General features: G+C 45.9%; 1 protein-coding gene and 1 long non-coding RNA gene across 2 annotated transcripts in view; one reads left to right on the top strand and one right to left on the bottom strand.

The window, feature by feature from the left end:
• LOC137419545 (uncharacterized) overlaps positions 1-22,004 on the bottom strand; it is a 221,935-nt gene that overhangs the window by 135,538 nt on the left and 64,393 nt on the right. The window lies entirely within an intron of this gene.
• Positions 1-22,004, top strand: part of LOC137419316 (dynein axonemal intermediate chain 1-like) — a 59,757-nt gene that overhangs the window by 25,319 nt on the left and 12,434 nt on the right. Inside the window, exons 10-11 of the mRNA XM_078771048.1 lie at positions 4,079-4,160; positions 8,650-8,729. Of these exons, the coding sequence (XP_078627174.1) occupies positions 4,079-4,160; positions 8,650-8,729 (162 nt within the window). The remainder of the gene's footprint in view (positions 1-4,078; positions 4,161-8,649; positions 8,730-22,004) is intronic.

Raw genomic sequence — 22,004 nt, 5'->3', positions numbered from 1 at the left:
TTGTTCTTGTTCTTGTTGTTGTTCTTGCAGAGAAGACAAAACCTCAAAGCTCCACCCATTCTGGGAACCATAGCTCCACCCATTCTGGGAGAGGATTCATATAAACAAATATCCACCATTTTATTAACTCGCATAGCTTTGAGGCCTGTTTTGTAGGCCCATGGTGTCTTGCTCTCTCACACAGTTTTCTTTCAAATCAAATTCGATATATCATTTCATTTTTCACAGTCGCTAACATAGTTTTAGACTCGGTTGAAAAAAAACGGGAAGAAAATCCGATGAAAGTTGCCGTTTATAGAACGAAATGAATTCTCAAAGGACTGTAACTTCAAGTCCATTGAGATTTTTTTTTTTTAAATCGCGGCATGGTCAGTCATACACCGCCCGAAATAACAGACGGGGAAAATGCCGAGATATATATATATTTTGTTTAAATCGCGGCATGGTCAGTCATACACCGCCTGAAATAACAGACGGGAAAATGCCGAGATATATTAAAAATTCGTCCATTTGATGACAATCGTCACGATGAAATATTTAATTTATACGTTGTCACAATAATGTGGAGAGAGGAGCATAGCTTCGTTCACGTGTCGCTACACACGGGAAATTGCCGATATATATATTTTTTAAATCGCGGCATGGTCGCGGCATGGTCATGGCATGGAAAAATAACATCAAGTAATCGAATCAATAGGAATGTCCTGTGCCTATAACATCGACGTTATAGGCACAGCTGCATCTAGGCATTGTGTAACATCGACGCGGCTTTTGTTTTAATTAAAACTTTTTGTGCTTGTTATTTATAGGAGCAAGGCTCTGATACTGTATTGTTCTATTATAACGCTATAATAATAATAATATTATACTCATATATTGTTCTTTTATAGGACCTAATAATATTTAACTCATATTATACTACTAGCAGATAACCCGCTTCCACCGGGCTGTTTTGATGGAATAGTTTCCAAATGAGTGTGCAATATTTCGGGAGTTTGACAGGAATGTCCTTTGACAGCGTAATGGCAAGGACCCGTGGAAATTCCGCGTAGTGTAAAATTTGTCTTCAAGTCCTCAACCCCTCTCTCTTTCAAGTCCGCATCCCTCCCCCCTCACCCCCTCCAAACAAGTATGCATCCCTTCCCCCCTACCCCAACCTCCCAAATTCCATTACACATCCCTGCACTCCTCCCAACTTCAAGTCCGCATCCCTCCCCTTCCCAACTACAAGTCTGCATCCCTCCGCCCCTCCCGACACCGAGTCCCCTCTCCCTCTCTCATCGCCACGTCAACATCCCTCCCAACTCCAAGTCTGCATTCCTTCCCAACTCCAAGTGCACATCCATCCAAACTCTATCTGCAGATTCCTCCAAACTCCAACTGCACATCCCTCCAAATTCCAAATGCACATCCCTCCACACTCCAAGTGTGCATTCCTCTCAACTCCACGTCCACATACGAGTCAATAACCGTTAAGATTGCTTAGGTTTCTCGGGGAAGGAAATCGATGAAAAGGAATTTTTCGTTGGAAATTTACGGTCTGATTCGGAAATCAGACCTGTATATTCGGAAATCAGACAAATTTACGGAAATTGACGGAATTATTTGTGGTCGTATTATGTTTTACTTCTGGTAGGTGTGCAAACCAGCCACACTGAGATTATACATCACCCGTGAAATTTTGTGCTTCTGCTCACACAAAGCATTGTCAGAGTGTTCTTTTGTACGCCTCACATGTGCATTGTGCATGAAAATAAATTGGAAGCATTAATAAGGGGTCACAGGTTCGGTTTGTAAGGGAATTAACATTTGTTTTTTTTGCTATGATTGTCCTTTGACAATCACGAACTGTTAAGACTGATGAGGTTTCTCGGTAAAGTAAATTGACAACTTATATATATATATATATATATATATATATATATATATAAATAAGCGTGGCTCGGCGCACCACACGTCGCTTCACAAGGATAAGCATCTTTGACAATGCCTACTTTCTCAGGGAGTGAAGGAATGGGGGTGATGGTGGATCATGGCTTGAGGGGGAATGGAATGGTGGATGGTGGGGCAGGTCGGCCAAATAGATTTTGTGCTCTGATTGAATATATACTGCAAATCAGAAGTCAGAACCCAACACGTAAAAATAAAAAGGAACTGAATACAAATTAATATTTATTTTAAATTATCAGTTAGAGTTGGATGGGAAAATCAATACAAATTTATCAAAAACTGGATGGGACAGTTGAACTTCCAGCCTCACAGAGCAGATGTGGCCCCAATACACCACCTCCCTTCGACTTCCAGCCGAGTTTTTACGTCATATATTTTATTTTGCTCATTCAGGGTGTTTTGGGTCTTTGGGGTCTTTTCGGTCTTTGGTGTCTTTTGGGTCTTCCGGGTCATTTGGGTCTTCAGGGACTTTTGGATCCTCTGGGTCATTCATGGTATTTGGGGTATTTGGGGTATTTAAGGGTCTTTAGTCTCTTTAAGGCTATTTTGGGTCTTCAGGGGCTTTTGGGTTTTAAGAGTCTTTTGGTTCCTCTGGGTCTTTACGGGTCTTTGGGGCATTTTGATTTTTTTGGGGTATTTAAGGGTCTTTTGGATCTTCGGGGTGTTTTGGCCTTTCTTTTGGGTGATTGGGGTCTTTTAAGTCTTCAGGGTGTTATGGGTCTTTGGGGTCTTTAGGGTATTTTGGGTCTTGGGTATTCAGGGTCTTTTGGCTCTTCGGTGTTTTGGTTGTCATAAGGGTCTTGGGGGACTTAAAGGGTTGTCAAAGGTCTAAGCTAAGTGGTCTCAGCAGTCTAAAAGGTCAAATGGTATATTCCAATAGTACGCAATACGTAATTAAGAGTTAATGGACTGTGTTTTGGGGTATTATTTTAATTTGAAGAAGAAGAAGACGTTTTGGTCAGAAATATGCAAACATAAGTGTCCATATACATTTGCTTTGGTCTTTAATTTCCGAGGCGAACGGCCAAATTATTGGTGGTTATTTTTTTATGGCGTGCATGGGACGGACGGTGGCGAGGTGCTTACCTGAACAAAGCACACGGATTGATTCCCGAAACCCACGAACAAAGAAACACAACACAACCAATACAAAAATGCCACAATAATTTAATGAAAATAAATGCAATACGAAAGTGATGAAATTAAAGGTGAAATAAAACTAAGATTCTACTTTGAGACGTCTCCATCAGACCCAAATACACAACAGGGGAATGATTAAATAAAAAATAAAAAATTATTCAGTCAGCCGGTACTCAGCTCTGGTCCAAAATGTGTTGAAGGCTTGTTGGTCTATGCCGCCGGTGTAGCCACTTGCGCGCTCTGACAATGGCACTGAAACCCCGCGTCGAAAATGCCGAGGTGCGAAGCAAACAGTCAAACGGCCCTTCCTCGCTTACACCGCCAAGCGCAACGTGCCTCCAGCTCCCCCGAAAAGCACCACAGTCCAACAACACCCCCTCCTCCAACGTTGCAAAAGTTCCACAAAGATCAGAAACGTCACCTCACAAGCGCACACAAGACAAAAGCGACCGCCCGAGACAAAGAACAGACCGAGAGAGAGAGAGGCTCTTCTTCCTCCTGCTCGAATCTTCTCTATCTCTGACATCATCCCGACCAATGGCCGAGCTCCATCGAAACACCCCACGTCCTCTCGACCAATGACGAAGCTCAGGCATGACCTGTTGGTTACGATCCGTTGGGAGGTGGGGTTTAGTTGTCGATCGAGAATTTTCAGCTTCTGTCGGAAATTATGCCGGTTATGGTTGGTTAATGGACGGTTGTTGTTATTGTTGTTGTTAGAATGAGGGTCCACGGTTCATGCTATACCTTTACAATCCTGCCTCCACTTTGGTATTTCATCATCTACCCCCCACAAATGTAACAATATATTATATATATATGTAAAATAGATAAGTAGACAGGAGATAGATAGAAGATAGATGGAAGATAAATAGAAGATAGATAGAAGATATATATATATATATATTGAAAAAAAGATCGATTAGATTTTTATAAAGATATAATCAGATGTTAGATCCTATCATGTGGACATGTGCCATGTGTGCAGAATGCAGCCCTTATACCTGTTCAGGTGATGCAGCTCACACATGATGGTTCTGATGTGGGACTTGATGCACAATACTTATCTGGTGAGTTTGGGGTGAAATAAAACCAAATCAAAATATTGTTTTACACCATTATTATTACACCATTATTATTATAACTTTTACACCATTTTAACCATTATTATTTTTCAGAATCATTGAGTCTCCCGTGATGAAGCTAACTCCAAGGACCTTTCACTCACTCACCGCAGACAGGTTGGTGGTCTTTCCGTCTTCTACCGACTCCTCTCTGGCCTTGCTCCCCCAGCTATCTCTGGGCTCTGTCCCCCAAATATTCCTACAGGTCGCACAAGATCTGTCTGCAACCCTCTTATGGTTAAACTACCAAAATCAAGACTCTCTGCTCACCTTCACTCCTTCATTCCTCTTTTCTCCCGCCTCTGGAACAAACTCCCTCACTCTCTGCAATCCCACTCCACCCTCCAGGTCTTTAAAACAGCTGTTCACCACAATCTCTTATCTTCTCCAATCCAAAACCTTGATCTTTCCTACCCCCGCTAATTTCACCCCAAATCCACTTTTTTGAAATACCAACTTCTGTCCTGGAAGTCCTTGGTGTCCTTGTGTTTTATACTTCTCCCACCCCCCCCCCCCCCTTCCCACACCTCCTCCCCCCATACCCTCTCCCTCCCACACATCTCCCTGCTCTCCAATGTTATGTTTGTGTGCTTCCCCTTCTCTCCCCATCTTGTCTTCCGCTCCCTCTTTTTATATATTTTGTTTGTCTGGTTGATTTGTTTGTGAAATAAATGTTGGTTCTTTCACGAGCCTCGATTCAGTATACAAAAAAAACAAAAAAACTCACAAACGTACCTTACGTTCCTGGCTAACACAGAGCCGCTTTGTGATGTGAATACTAAGAGGGAGGGGGGATCGAGGAGAGGGGAAGGAGGGGTGGGGGAGAGGGAGGGGAAAGGTAGGGGAGAGGAGAGGAGGGAGAGACAGAGAAGGGTGAGAGAGAGAGAGAGAGAGAGAGAGAGAGAGAAGGGGTGGGTGAGAGGAAGAGAGGGGTGCGGGGGGAGAGAGAGTAGGGTGGGGAGAGAGAGTAGGGTGGGGGGGAGATAGAGTAGGGTGGGGATAGACAGAGAGGGATGGTGGATAGAGATAGAGGGGTGGTGGAGAGACACAGGGGGGTGGTGGAGAGAGAAAGAGGGGTCAGGGAGAGACAGAGGGGTTGGGGAGAGAGATAGGATGGAGTTGGGGGGAAGGGAGTAAAAAGAGAGCGAAAGGTGAGGGGAGGATGGGGGGTTAGTAAAGAGAATTATATGTTATGCTTAATTACTGCGCGCGCACACACACACACACACACACACACACACACACACAACAGCTGCGCTTCCAGAAAATGATGCAGCCAGAGGCTGAATATGAAATACCACAACATCCCTTACACAGCTGAGCTGGGAGCTCTATCCCTTGTGCGTGCACCAAATGACCACTGTCGTTTATAGCGTATACCCATTGGCCAAAAGCACAGAATTTAATGGACTAAAAGACAATTTCCGATTTTAAGTTGGAAACACACACACACACACACACACACACACACACACACACACACACACACACACACACACACACACACACACACACACACACACACACGAGGTGGATACTTTGAGATCACTTAGGTCTCTGTTCCATCTCCTCAAACCCTCCCACATGTGGAGATAGCAGGCAACAACTTACATGCACACACACACATACGTGTACACACTCAGACATACACACACACACACACACACACACACACACACACACACACACACACACACACACACACACACACACACACACACACACACACACACACACACACACACACACACACACACACACACACAACACACACACACACACACACACACACACACATGAAGGTGGATACTTTGAGACTTGGGAGGGCTCCATTCAACTTTCTGAAACCTACAAATGGAGATAACAACCAACGACACATACACACACATTCAAAAATCTCCCGTATGAGTGCTTGTGAGTGGATCGAGGTACCGCGTCCTGTTTGAAATTTTGAGGCCTTAAAGCATAAACACACATAAAGTACATCAAACCAACAACCCCAAAGAAGCAACGGTTTACCCTGAAACATGCCTTTATTTGCCAATTAGTGTACTTTCTGCTTTTTAAAAAGAAGGAAATTAATTAAATGGACTGTAGGCATAGCAGGAGGAGGGCCATGTTTTTTTAATTCGATTTTTAATTTGATTTATTTTGCTTTCCTCACTGTGGATATTTCCCCATGGAGTACACAGGCATGACTGCAGAAGCCTTGCTGTCGATCCTGCTGGTTAATTATTTTCATTTTACTCAATAAAGTTACAGTTTGGGCACATTTCTCAATATTTTACTCGATATAATTGCACGAACAGTAGAGAAAGGTAAGTTTAATGCTTTGGCAATATGGAGAAGGAGGAAAGACAGCCTTGCTGAAAGCTGAGTATAGGATATAGGCCTGCAATTAGTTATAAGGATCGCTAATGTGTTACATTTTCTAGATTTCACTGCAGATTTCGATACCTATCAAGTGTATGGGATCTGATCGTCAAATCTGAATCCATATTTTGATTATATGCTTCAATTAGTCCATGGGAGTACAAAGCGTTTCCGAGCCAAGACACGTTTCAATAGGCCAAAACAAAATGGCGGCGTAAGAACCCAACGATGTCATGGAGGGCTGACTAAGATGGCATACCGCCGTTTTGGTAAAGCTTATTTTGTTTTTTTGTTATCAGCACCCTGTTAATCTTCTTCAAAAAGGGTGGTGTTTCAACACACCCAAACACCCAGTTTTCATCCATGCACTTCCTTGGAGTTAGAGAACCATGCATGCAAAGTTTGGGGATGCTAGGTTTCATGGTTTTGGAGTTTATGGAAAAGAATTGGACTCAATTCTCAACAGTCACCTAGCGAGTCGAGTTATGGAATTTTACAATCAAACCTGATCTCAAGTCTGAACGGTTGAGTGCCTAGTCGAGGGTCGAGTACCAAGTCGAGTCATGGAATTTTACAATCAAACTTGGTCTTGAGTCTCATTGGTCGAGTTCTGAGTCGAGTCACGGAATTATACAATCAAGCTTGGTCTTGAGTCTCATTGGTCGAGTTCTGAGTCGAGTCACGGAATTTTACAATCAAATTTGGTCTTGAGTCTCAATGGCGGAGTTCTGAGTCGAGTCACGGAATTTTACAATCAAACTTGGTCTTGAGTCTCAATGGCCGATTTCCAAGTCGAGTATCATGGTGGAATTTTTCAATCCAACCTGGATTCGAGTCTCAACGGTCGAATACCGGGTCGAGTCACAGAATTTTGCAAGCAAACCTGGTCTGGTGGAGTTATGGAATTTTACAATGTGCAGTATTTTCCAGAAATTAGGATTTTCCTAATCCATTTTAACCCTGGAGGTGTATTTATTTATTTATTTATTTATTTCTAGTACGAGTAGTCAGTATTGTTTATTGATTTATGATTTTGGTGATTTTTGTTAATTGATCAAGATAACATCAGATAAACATTAATTAGGACCATGATAGGAAATTGTAATTTAAACATTATTTCCTGAAATAGAATGTTTCATCTACACCCACAATGACTGCTCTTTGTCACAAGCACTTGGTCATGACTTGGTCATGTGAATGAGGCCACTCGGGTACACATCTGATCAAACTATAATGGCGGAAGAGACCTGGAGAGGGTGATTCTCAAGGAGGGAGGGCCTCCACTCCATGATAATTGGTTGAGAATCTGTTTGGGCCTGAACCTTGTCAGATAACGACCGAGTCTTTCAGGTCCATACATTGAAAGAGGCATGCTTGTTAGGCCTTACAGGAGTGGTGTCTGTTTTCTTGGTATTGTGACTCCAGTGGATCCAAGTTGAACAAAGGAGATCTTTTTTATAAGTGCAGCACCGGAGTCAAGAGAGCTTGGGAAGACCTATGGAGTGATCAAAGGAGTGGTGAAAGCCTAGTTTGGCCTACATGTAACCTAGGCTATAACACACGTGGTCTGCAGCCTTTCTGGCGTCATTCTGAAGCTCCATTGCAGCTAAAATAGGCCAACAGAGGTTTTCCTTCATGCCAAACATGGCTCAATGAGACTCAGTGGAAAGGTGGGGTTGTTCTGGAGTCCTCTTCGGTAACGGTCACTACATACGTAGTAGGTAAACAGCACCCCCGCATATTCTTGAATCGGCTATCCTGCCTTGCCCATTGGAACCAGACATCGTCTATAATCCTCTCCGTTTCAACTCTGCTTTTCATATAATGTGCTCCCCATTGTTTGGACGCCCTCATCAACCTTCCTTTAATCATCTGTGTTTTTCATATGAACCACTCCTTCAATGTGCATTCAATGATGTCACAGGTTCCCTTGAAATTGTCCTCAAAATTGAGGCACTTCCTTTCAATGAGAAAGGAAGGAAGGATTCATGTTTTTTAAAATAAAATTATCTCTGCACTGTGCCCCCCCCAACCCCCCTCCCATCCCCCATTAATGTATCAGATCGTGGGACGACCATCGACTTCCATCGAGAAATGGCTGACATCTTCCTGGTCGGCACAAAAGAGGGTATGATCTATAAGGTACGTCTCATCTTTCTGAAATCTCATTGGACCCGTTGAGTGTGTGATTGAGACGGTAAATATGATGTCATGTTGACCTTACAAAGTAATTTGCGATGAGTCTTCATGGAGTGATGATCTAGTGATCGATCGCACCATCGTCTGTGTCAGAATGACCCAATTATTGGTCTTTGCGAAATTCATTCATTAGTCCCGTCCCTGGAAGGGTATGCGAGACTATGGTAATGCCTGTGCATGTGTCCACGTCCACATATTTTAGCTCGCTTTAAAAATGTTTTTCTCTGCAACCGCTTGTCTGGTTGATGCAAAACTTTAAACATAGGAGGGACACCCCATGGAGAATATTTTATTGATAGCTGACATTATAGGTCACATGATATGGCAGACATATTGGATTATATCAAAATTGGACTGGACATCATACACACCCCCCCCCCCAGCTGTATGGATTATGGAATAAGGAAAATTGGACATCATTTTCTCTGATACCGCTCAACGAAAAAAATTTAAACTTGCCATATGTCATCAACTCCCCCATGACGTATATAGGGTGATAATGATGATGTCATCGGTGAAGTGGTATTCCAGCCATAATTGGTTGATTTGAAATCCTTATCTGAAAAATCTGAAACTTCATATATTTCATCTGCGACCTCCTGTGAGTGAAGAATTAAAAACTTATGAAGTCATAACCCATGCCAAGAAACTGTGTGACATAATAGGGTGCATGGTTGATATGGGTATATGGGCCATAATAGCAGTGAGCCATATTAGTTGCGTGTTCAGTTAACGATGATATTGTTATGTCGGTGGGGTAGTGATATGTAGAGTCAGGTAGATTTGTTTAGGTAGGTGATCCGATGATCGTGATAAGAACCACCACCATGTAATAAGTAGAATATTTGTTTAGACCGAATGTCAGATTAAGTGTTACATGTGGCCATACGAGGATGGTCCTTGTGTTAACTAGTTGTAGGGATTATGGAATAAGTGACCTTGTTCGCCCAACCTCGGTAATTTTCTTCCCTTCGTCGTGTATGGCACCGCATTAGACACATATAGTAGAAAGCGGCCATTAAACTGCACTCAGATAATAAAACCACCAGGAAGCCAGAACAGTGAGGACTGTCGCTAACTACACCACTGGAAAGCACACATCGAAGACAAGCAGGCCGAAAGCCACACCTCAAGGGGTCATCATTGATCGGGGCTTTGAGTGACAACCAGGATTAATAAGAAGCGAGACACTGGTTGGTGGGGCGCGGCAGATGACATCAGAGCCTGTCGATAAAATAACGCACTGGCGGACATTTCCTGCTTCTTGCTTCTTCCCATTCTGGATGCATATCCAGATGTCGCCCTTCTGCTTCTCGTTTTGAGCTTTCTTCTTCTCGGTTGTCCTTCCCGCTTCGTTCCTCCCGGCTTTTCTTCTACTTCGCCCTTCGCCGACGGACTGATGACGGGAAAATGACGTCATCGCCATGCATGTCCGCATTGGACACCTTGCTGGCGGTTCCCCACTGTTCCCCACTGCCACTGTATGTCCCACTGTATGGGACACCTTGCTGGCGGTTCCCCACTGATGATATGAAGGTCGCATAGTGACTGATATAAAAACCGAAAGGTTTTCAGAGTTACAAGTGTATGGAAGGCTCACTGCGTTGCCCTGATGAAGCCCCAACAAGGGCGAAACCAGGTCGGCAACTGTGAGTTTTGCATGCACTTGTGACAGTATCTGAATTTATCTATCTATAATTCCACTAATCTCTGTGTGTATGTTTGTTTGTATGTTTGTATGTTTGTATGTTTGTCTGTGACCGCTGTTTCTCGACAACTACCGGTCCGATATACTTGAAACTTGCCAGGTATATTGCTGGGGACCCGAGGATGTGCCTTTTCAAGGTTTTAAATTAATCGCAGAAGTAGTTACCGAGCTATGTCCAAAAAACGATTCAACCAATCAGAGAGCAGTGAGCTATCACGTGTGCCGAACGTGGCGAACAGACTCTGCCTCGGACGGCACATTTGAGAGCGTATTCATTTATTTCCCGTCGGCAAACTATGTTGGCGCTATGTTGGCGTTAAACTATGTTTTAAAACTAATTAAAACTAATTTGCGATTCTTTCGCTTTGCGATGCGATTTGCGATTGCGTTAAACTCGCTCGGGCGTTAAACTATGTTTTAAAACTAATTAAAACTAATTTGCGATTCATTCGCTTTCCTGCGCATTTGTGCACGCGATGGCGATTTCTTTACCAAACTCCGCAAGCACCAAGCCGTTAGCTTTGGACCAAACCATTTCATGTAAATAGAGGGGGGGGATTGTCACCGTACTCGCAAGCCGTTCGCTTTGGACCAAACCATTTCATGTAAATAGAGGGGGGGGATTGTCACCGTACTCGCAAGCCGTTCGCTTTGGACCAAACCATTGCATGTAAATAGAGGGGGGGGGATATACTTTTAGATATATATATAGTACTGTTTCTCGACAACCACGGGTCCGATATACTTTAAACTTGCCAGGTATATTGCTGGGGACCCGAGGATGTGCCTTTTCAAGGTTTGAAATTAATCGGACAAGTAGTTACCGAGCTATGGCGATTTAGCCGTTCGCCGTACGCTTTGGCGTTGCGAATGGACCAAACCATTTCATGTAAATAGAGGGGGGGGTTCTGTGGTCGTTGCGAATGGACCAAACCATTTCATGTAAATAGAGGGGGGGATTGTCACTGTACTCGCAAGCCGTTCGCCGTTCGCTTTGGCGTTGCGAATGGACCAAAACATTTCATGGACCAAACCATTTCATGTAAATAGAGGGGGGGGATTGTCACCGTACTCGCACCCACGTACCCACGTACCCACGTACGGGCATTGCACCCACGTACGGGCATGCCCTAGTAATCCATAATGACGCACTGCTAGATGGTTCCCCTGGAGCTTTGCAGGCAATGCGGACATGCATGGCGATGACGTCATGACGTTCGCTCATTAGGTTGGAGAACCAGACAGATACCAATTATTAGTAACTCCCAACCGCATCCAGGTCGACTCCATATGATGAGTGGATACCAGAGATAATGTTACCGTGTGGCAGGCGGTGCTTATCGCTCCCAGCAAGGTGCAGCAGCAGCTGTATGGGACACCTTGCTGGCAGTTCCCCACTGATGATATGAAGGTCGCATAGTGACTGATATATATATATATATATGTATAAATTTTAAAAACCACCTTTAGAGGCCATTTTTCGCGGGGGTTGGCCTTTTTCAGGCACTGTGGTTGTTGTTGTTGTTTTTGTTGGTCCCCTTTTTGAAGCAATGTTTTACGGCCGGATGCCCTTCCTGACGCCAACCCTTTTTGTCGCCTTTTTACGACAAACAGGGAATTACCAGTGAACTGGTACTCAATTAGCCGACCTCGGAAGGATGACAGGCTGAGTCAACCCCCCTGGCGTTAATTCAGCGATCGACTGGGATTCGAACCCAGGATCCTAGGATCCTAAGCTGGCACCCTAGCCGCTAGCCCAACACCAGGTTTATGTATATATATATATGTATATATATATATAATATGTTTATGTATAATATGTATATATTGTTGCGGAGATGAGGACTGTATTTTTTTTTTGATTATGTGTATTGTGGTAAATTGGTGTGAATTATTATTATTGTTGTTGTTATTCTGTGCCTCCTGCCTCCGGAGCTGTGTAAAGATCAAAAGGGCGTCCCATAGTCCACAAGCATACACGTCAGCCAATCATAGAATATCCATGTTCGATAGTTATATCTTATTCTGTGTTTTAGGATAAGGCTGTGTCTCCCATTAATTGAAATACTCCATTGCACCAGTGAAAGAGAATAGACCCCCTTTCCTTCCCATCCCCAAAAGTCTCCCTTTCCCTCCCCTCCAAAAACCTCCATTGACCTCATATTACATCCCCTCTCGTCATTGCCGAGCCTCGATTGCTCATATTACCTCCCCTCAAATAACCACCATTGACCTCATATTACCTCCCCTCCAATAACCGCCATTGACCATGGGCTTTGAGTCGGAGAAGAAAGGCGTGTCTCCACCTCGTCAGAGGGGAGGAGGGGCGCGCCCGCCCGTCGTCATCCAGGGCGGAGCCCGAGGGTCGCGCGACCAACCAGGGCCGAGGTGGGCACCCCCGATGGGCGTGTCCAAAGCGCCGGGGGCGTAATCGCTGGAGGCGCTATAAAAGGCGCAAAACGGAAGTGGTCAACGAGAGAGAAGGGTTGTTGAGAGAGAAGGGTTGTTGAGAGAGAAGGGTTGTTGAGGGGGAGAAGGGTTGTTGAGAGAGAAGAGTTGGTTGCAGAAGTTGGTTGCAAAAGGAGTCGGTGGTCAGTTGGTTGCGGTGAGGAGTCGGTGGTGAGGAGTGAGAGAAACACGACAGAGTTGAGGGTTTGGACCAGACAAGTCCGGGGAACGCAGCGGACGGCGGCCGCAGCAGCCAGACCACCCAACCGCCAAAGGGGGCCTGAACGGCGGTTTGGAGCAGGGCCGAAGAGGAACGGCGGCTGCTGAACGCGCCGGTTGTGCTGCATGACCCCCCTTGGACCTCCCTCCCCCTCCAGCCATCCACATCCTGCCATTTCAGCAATTCCCCGCGTGAGTCAGCGTTTTGTTTGTTCTGTCCCTGGGTATTTAATTAAGTCTGTAGGTAAGCTAAATTTGCACTGTGTCACCTGCGTCTTGTGCTTGTAAATAAACGTAATTGTTTCTTTTTGCTTGTGTGTAAATAGTAGGAATAAATGTAGTAGTATTTCAAACCTTTTTTTGTCTTCCTTTTTCCTCTTGCATTGCGTCGTTTCTGTCTTTTCCCTCATTGAGCAGCTAGGGTGCGATACGGCCAAAGTCTGGGTGAATCGGGTGAGTTTTGTTAGGTCGCGGTTTTACACCACCGCTCGGTCTATAACATCTTAACCGCGATCTGTAACAATTGGTGTCTGGGAGTGGAATTCGAGGCCCGAACCAAATTTTTAAAACGAATAGAAAAAAAAAAATTTGGTCAAAATTTGGAGCGGACGAAATTTGATTTGTTTTATAAAGTAAAACCCGAATTTTGAAATCGCGCCATGGCTGTTCAAGGCGACGGGATGCCGGTGGGAGAGATAGAGGGGTTAGAAGTAACCCAGGACTTCAGGGAAGAAAGGGAGGAGGAAAATGGCAATGTGGTTGCGGGAATATCAGGCGCGCAAAATGGCGCGCTCGCGCACGTGGTTGAAGGGTCCCAAAATAGCGGCGCCGCGGAGGGCGAGCCCGCGGTGGCGGCTGGGGACGCTGGGCAAACCGGGTTTGACCTCAGATTATTCTTGACCCAACTGAATGCAAAAATGGATAGGATGGGGGGCCAAATGGGGGTAATGGGAAACCAAATGGGGGTAATGGGGAACCGGATGGATGCTCAGGGTGAGCAATTGTGGGTAATGAGGGACGAAGTGAGGGGTACCGGTGAGGGATTAGACAAGAAATTTGGGAAGTTAGACAATAATTTTGAGGAATTAGACAAGAAATTTGGGAAGTTAGACAATAATTTTGAGGGGTTAGACAACGGGATAAAAGAGGTAAAGAATGGGTTAACGGGGGTGGAAAACAGAATGGCTGCCCAGGAGAATCAGTTAGAGGGGGTGAAAAATGGGTTAATGGGGTTAGAAAATAGGATGGAGGACAAATTGCGGGAAATAGGGGAACAATCCGCCCGGGAAATCGAACAGATGGGGAACCAGATGGAGGAAATACGACGAGGGGTGAGTGAGGAGGTCTCGGGGCTACGCGAGGAGGTAAAGCGAGGCGAAAAGCGTATAGAGAAAGAGGTGAGAAATAATACGGCAAAGTTACAGGGGGGAATAGAATATCTGACGGAGGAGGTGGAACAGCTGACAGAGGGACAAACGAAGTTAGTGGAGCAGGTTCAAAAGAACACTGCAGTACTCGGAGGGTTAAAGGCGACACAAAAAGAAATTAAAAATGACTTGATAGCGACACAGAGGCAATGTCAGATGGTACGGGAGGAACTGACAATGAGGGTGGAGGAGGTGACGGAGATAATGGAGACAAAGGACCGGCAGGTGAGGATGCACATAGAGACGGTCACGGTAGCCTTAGAGGACGAACTTGAGGAGACGCACCGAGAAATAAAAGAGGTTAAACAAAAATTAGAGGAAGTGGGAGAAGAGGTGAGTGAAATTAAGAAGGGACGGACAGAAACTAAGAGAGAAATCCAGGAGGAGGTAATGGAATATGTGCAAGGTCGGTGCTCAACTCATGATGTGATGCTCACTAACCAAATAAAGAGTTTGCAGGTGGCAAAGGAGGTGCGGAGACGAAGTACGGAGGTGAGTGGCAATGTATATGATGTGAGGAAAGCTTCAGTCGGCTTGGGGATTGGTTTGGATCCGGGTGTTCGTGAGAGGCCGTTGGTGAAGTGTGCGACAGGTCTGGTGTGCGAAAAAAGAGGTGTGCGAGAATGTCCGACCATGGGGTGTGTGAGGAAAAAGTGCACGCCGAGGAGTGAGTGTGCCGTCAAGAGTGAGTTGGTCGAAGCGCGTGTGCGAGGGAGCACAGGGAAGCGCGGTGTGGTGAGTGTTATGGAGGAAGTAACGAAAAAGTGTGCGCGGGAGGATGCGCGAGAAAGGTGTGTAACGGACAGGTGCGTGAGGAAAGAGTGCGCTGTCGAGAGTAAGGGTGAGGGCGCGACCGGGAGTGGAGGTGAGAGTAGTGAGAGTGACACGGAGCGTGAGTTGGTTGTGACAGGTGAGCGAGGATGTACACCTGGAATGGAAGGATGCACACCTGGAATGGAAGAGCGTGAGTGGGAATGCACGCTGGAATTGGTAGTGAGGCACGTGGTTGGGTGTGCGGGTGAGAGCACACCTGTGATTGTCACAAAGGAGGTGACCGAGAGAGGGGCGCGAAGAGGTGTATTGGTGAGGTGTGCGAGCGACGAATGTGTGCCAAGGTGTTCGGTGGTCAGGTGTGTGACCAAGTCGATGGGCGGAGTGAGTGTACCTGGGTGTGTAAGGAAAGGTACGAGGAGAATGGGAACGGCTGCATGTATGAGCACGAAAGGGGTAGCGTATGCATGTAAGCCTGCAGGTGAGGCGTCGACGATAACCGGGTTAAAGGTTAGGTCGACTTTTAGCCGAATCGGGCCCTCGGTGCGTGCCGGGCTTCGCGTGCCGCGAGAACCAGCGGAGATCCGAGCCACGGCGGGTTCGAAAGGACCGCCGTGCGCGATCCACGCTGGGCCTCGCGTGGAGCGGCCGCGTCCGGGCTCCACTAGGCGGAGCGGGCAGCCCGATAGGAAGGGTCGTCATGGCGACCACTTTCTATTGAGACGTGCCGGCAGGTCGAGATCGGGACATTGGATGGCTTCACGCCGAGGTGGTGCATGGGATCTCGGCCCGGGTAAGCCTCCGTCCCTGCCCCGAATGCGGGACGTATCCAGCCGCGGACACAAAAGAACCCGCATTCATTGCTCGGCTGAACGAAGCCGAGCTTTAGAAGGGAATTGGCGCACCGAGAGGATGTAATAAGTAGACGGACTGTGATGATGATAGTAGTGGTTTTGATCCAAAATTTAGAAAAGTGAATAGAATTGGCAGTAAATAGAGAATTTTTGAATTGGTTGGAATTTGGACGAGCAAAATTGATAGAAAGACCCCCGATGTGGTGGGATGGCAAATCCACCATCCCTCACAAGTGGGGCAAAGAAGCAATAGCTTATGGGGTGTATGGCAGTGAAAACTAGCCCGGGTGGGTTAGGTTATATTGGTAGGGATCTAGCGAAGATGACATTAAGTAACGTTAAGTTTAGTTAGTGACTGATACCTGTAGTGGGGACGCAGGTAGTTTAGTGTGGATGATAATGACGTGGGAGCGCAATAGTTTAAAGGGACGACTGGGAAGCGCAAGTTTCAGAGGGGAGTAGTTAGCTGAGATGATGCCGTGCGTGTGAGGATTGAACAGGTGAGAATGGAACAGGTGTGATTGCACAGGTGTGCAACTGAACAGGTGTGTGGAGCAGTGTATGAGGGAGTAGTGGTGATTGTGTGTTGTGTTGACCAACTGGTCCAGGAAGAGGAGGAGGGTGCAGGTGGCACCAGGTAAGATTGCACAGGTGTGCAACGACAGGTGAATGAAAGACAGGTGTATGGAATAAATGGTATGGAGTATTGGAATGGATGGTCGTGGAGTGAGTATGGTGGAAATTGTGGAGTGGAGTGTATGGTGCGAAGGTGTGAATGGGGGAAGAGTGGACCCCCATCACGGATACCCGGGGCGGGTAGTGCAAGTGTTAGGTAGAGGGTATAGGTAAATTGTGGTTGGATATTGGCATCTGTGGTGCGAGGTGAAAGAATGATGTTTGGATGGGTGCATTAGTGTTGTAGAAATGGCTGGGCGTGTAGCCTGTTAGTGTGTGTAGTTGGTTTGGGCACTCCACCACTGTAAGGATGTCGGCCAGGTGAGGCCGCAGGTGGGCTCTGGGAGCCGGTAGTAGTTGTTGTGGATGGGGCCCGAGGATCCAGAGGACGGACCCAGGTAGCCCAGTGCCAGAGGGCACCATGGGGTGACAGAGCCAGGAGAGGGGCTGCCCCCAGTTAGATAGGTTAGGGTGAGGAGCGAGGTAAGCTCGGGTGGCAACTACAGTGGTGGAGGTGTGCAGGTGGGTAGACCTGTTGGGAGAGCTACACGTCGCGGCCCAGAAATTGTGCGAGGGCACCGGGAGATGAATCGGGGGAGTGAGACCCCAAATTGAGAAGCACCACAGTTTGGTCAATGGGGATTGGTTGTTAGAACCCATAGTGTAAGTGGCCAATGGATTGGCAGGGAAAGACCCCGGGTAGTGTAAAGTGTGTTAAAGTCATTTAGAGGATAGTTAGGATGAAGGATCTCCTCGCACCATCTGCACTCACTCACCTGAGGTGACAGGTAACTCCACACCATGCCATGTTTTATTATTTTTTATTGTGCAAATGTTTGGAATGTGAGACGCATCATGACGTGGGTGTGACATTGTGCGTGATTCCATCTCTCCCTCCTTATGAGGATTGATGATGAATTTGGTGATGGCAAATTTTGGATAGAGGGATTGTGGTGACGAAATTGGTATAGAGGAAATATGGGGAAGACGTGACAGTAGTGACAAATTTGTAAATGTGTAGATTTTTGTACATATGGGGTGAGGGCAAGGGTAGGTGACAGGGGGGTGACGTACGGTAGGGACGAGCTTTCTCACTTCGCCCTCCGTACGCATTTCGCCTTGCATTGCCTTATTGATGTGTACCCTTGTGACCTTACCCCTCGCTCATTTGTCTGTCCCCTTTTGTCTCCCACATGACCTGTGCGCCATTGGGTGCCGAAGGGAGCGTGCGTGGGTCGGCCATTGTGCGCCCGAAATTCCCAGAACCAGCTGTCTGCATCGATGCACCACATTATGGACCACATGTTTGTGGCCGAGCACCACGTATGGACCCCATGGGTTGGGGCATGGCCCCTCTGCTGGAACCGGCCATGAGGGCCCGAAATCTTGCTGGCGGACCTTGGCCACAGGGCACCGATGCCCCACAGGTGAACTACACTAGTCGGCCCTGTGGGCCATAAATAAAGTAAAAATGGACACGTTGGGTGCATTTCATTTTATGCTCAAATAGGCCGCCAGTAAGAAAATGAAAGGAAATGACAACATCTGGAAGAAAATAATAACCAGCAGAGGGAGCCGAAGAGCAAGAGATCACCTGCAGGGTTTGGGTTTGTTGGATTTATTTTATTGATGAACAGTGGTGACTGCACTGATTGGTGCTTGAGGGTGTGTTGGTGCGTTTTTGGGTGCTTTTAATGGTGCGTCGATGCAGAGCAGACTGTCTCCCCCCCAGAAAGAACAATTACAGGTCCTGGGTTAGTTTTGTAAATGAAAATAGCGTCAATTGTAAATAATGCTCCCCACCGTCAGTGTATAGTTTGAAGACCATTCCGCAATTCGGTTAACTGTGGGCGTACGTCTGTTAGGCAGGGTGCAATGGAGCAGCGGGACACATTTATTTATGGTTTAAAACTGTCGCACTCAGGGTCAGGTTAAAAATAGAGGGAACTACACCTACGTGTCACACTAAATAAAAGTTGTAGGCCCGGGACGTGCCTAAGAGGAGGAGGGTGCAGTGTTGCGGAGATGAGGACTGTATTTTTTTTTTGATTATGTGTATTGTGGTAAATTGGTGTGAATTATTATTATTGTTGTTGTTATTCTGTGCCTCCTGCCTCCGGAGCTGTGTAAAGATCAAAAGGGCGTCCCATAGTCCACAAGCATACACGTCAGCCAATCATAGAATATCCATGTTCGATAGTTATATCTTATTCTGTGTTTTAGGATAAGGCTGTGTCTCCCATTAATTGAAATACTCCATTGCACCAGTGAAAGAGAATAGACCCCCTTTCCTTCCCATCCCCAAAAGTCTCCCTTTCCCTCCCCTCCAATAACCTCCATTGACCTCATATTACATCCCCTCTCGTCATTGCCGAGCCTCGATTGCTCATATTACCTCCCCTCCAATAACCACCATTGACCTCATATTACCTCCCCTCCAATAACCGCCATTGACCATGGGCTTTGAGTCGGAGAAGAAAGGCGTGTCTCCACCTCGTCAGAGGGGAGGAGGGGTGCGCCCGCCCGTCGTCATCCAGGGCGGAGCCCGAGGGTCGCGCGACCAACCAGGGCCGAGGTGGGCACCCCCGATGGGCGTGTCCAAAGCGCCGGGGGCGTAATCGCTGGAGGCGCTATAAAAGGCGCAAAACGGAAGTGGTCAACGAGAGAGAAGGGTTGTTGAGAGAGAAGGGTTGTTGAGAGAGAAGGGTTGTTGAGGGGGAGAAGGGTTGTTGAGAGAGAAGAGTTGGTTGCAGAAGTTGGTTGCAAAAGGAGTCGGTGGTCAGTTGGTTGCGGTGAGGAGTCGGTGGTGAGGAGTGAGAGAAACACGACAGAGTTGAGGGTTTGGACCAGACAAGTCCGGCGAACGCAGCGGACGGCGGCCGCAGCAGCCAGACCACCCAACCGCCAAAGGGGGCCTGAACGGCGGTTTGGAGCAGGGCCGAAGAGGAACGGCGGCTGCTGAACGCGCCGGTTGTGCTGCATGACCCCCCTTGGACCTCCCTCACCCTCCAGCCATCCACATCCTGCCATTTCAGCAATTCCCCGCGTGAGTCAGCGTTTTGTTTGTTCTGTCCCTGGGTATTTAATTAAGTCTGTAGGTAAGCTAAATTTGCACTGTGTCACCAGCGTCTTGTGCTTGTAAATAAACGTAATTGTTTCTTTTTGCTTGTGTGTAAATAGTAGGAATAAATGTAGTAGTATTTCAAACCTTTTTTTGTCTTCCTTTTTCCTCTTGCATTGCGTCGTTTCTGTCTTTTCCCTCATTGAGCAGCTAGGGTGCGATACGGCCAAAGTCTGGGTGAATCGGGTGAGTTTTGTTAGGTCGCGGTTTTACACCACCGCTCGGTCTATAACATCTTAACCGCGATCTGTAACAATATGTATATCTATATATATATTTGTGCAGCGTCTGTCCTGTCCTGTCCTGTCCTGTGTTGTCACTGAACTACTTTCTCAAACTTTGGTGAAATCGTACGTACCAAACTTCTGGTATGCACATATCTCTCCCGTCGGTATGTCCTAAGGGCATTTTTTTTGAAAAATGTTCCAATTTTTTGTTTGGGATTTTTTTTTTTTCAACTTCAATTGTTTATAAAATGTGATATCACGTATATTACAAATACATTTGTGCAAAATAATTGTTTGAATTATGATTGGTTTAAACCATGACAAAACGGCAACTCGGGTACAGTCACTTATCTATATATCTACACATCTGGGCAGTGTCTGTGTTGTCACTTAACGACTCCCTCAAACTTTTGTTTCCGTGGTTGTGAAGTGTTTTTAATAGCGTTGTGGTGGTTTTGAATCACGTGGTGGTGAGGTATTTTGAATTATGTGGTGGTGAGGTGTTTTTAAATGACGTGGTGGTGAGGTGTTTTTAAATCACATGGTGGTGAGGTGTTTTTAAATCACATGGTGGTGAGGTGTTTTGAATTAATTGGTGGTGAGGTATTTAAAATTACGTGGTGGTGAGGTGTTTTTAATTATGTGGTGGTGAGGTGTTTAGAATTAGTTGGTGATGAGGTGTTTTGAATTATGTGGTGGTGAGGTGTTTTGAATTACTTGGTGGTGAGGTGTTTTTAAATGACGTGGTGGTGAGGTGTTTTTAATTTCGTGGCTGTGAGGTGTTTTTATTACATGTTTTATGGCTGTGAGGTGTTTTTATTACGTGTTTTATGGCTGTGAGGTGTTTTTACTTTCGTGGTGGTGAGGTGTTTTTATTACGTGTTTTATGGCTGTGAGGTGTTTTTATTACGTGTTTTATGGCTGTGAGGTGTTTTTAATTTCGTGGTGGTGAGGTGTTTTTATTACGTGTTTTATGGCTGTGAGGTGTTTTTATTACGTGTTTTAAGGCTGTGAGCCTGTGAGGTGTTTTTATTACGTGTTTTAAGGGTGTGAGCCTGTGAGGTGTTTTTAATTTTGTGGTGGTGAGGTGTTTTATAACGTGTTTTATGGCTGTGAGGTGTTTTTATTTTTGTGGTGGTGAGGTGTTTTTATTACGTGTTTTATGGCTGTGAGGTGTTTTTATTATGTGTTTTATGGCTGTGTGGTGTTTTTATTATGTGTTTTATGGCTGTGAGGTGTTTTTAATTTTGTGGTGGTGAGGTGTTTTTATTACGTGTTTTATGGCTGTGAGGTGTTTTTATTACGTGTTTGATGGCTGTGATGGGTTTTCAATTTCGTGGTGGTGAGGTGTTTTTAATTTCGTGGTGGTGAGGTGTTTTTATTACATGTTTTATGGCTGTGAGGTGTTTTAAATTACTTTGTGGTGAGGTGTTTTGAATTACTTGGTGGTGAGGTATTTTGAATTACGTGGTGGTGAGGTGTTTTGAATTACGTGGTGGTGAGGTGTTTTGAATTACTTGGTGGTGAGGTGTTTTGAATTACGTGGTGGTGAGGTGTAATCGTCCCAAACTTCCAGTCTGCACCTACCCCTCCCCTATGTATGTGCAGAGGGGTTCTTTCTTGAAAAAAAAACATTCAACCTAAATCTTCAACCGAAATTGCCTATAAAAATGTAATATCACAAACACAACAAATACATTTGTGCAAAGTAATTGTATGTATTATGATTGGTGAAAATCATGACAACACAGCAACTCAGGTACAGTCA

Source organism: Myxine glutinosa, chromosome 1, assembly GCF_964187855.1.
Source record: "Myxine glutinosa chromosome 1, kmMyxGlut1.1, whole genome shotgun sequence".
NCBI lineage: Eukaryota > Metazoa > Chordata > Myxini > Myxiniformes > Myxinidae > Myxine > Myxine glutinosa.
Note: the sequence above shows the minus strand (reverse complement) of the source record. Positions and strands in the feature narration are given on the sequence as shown.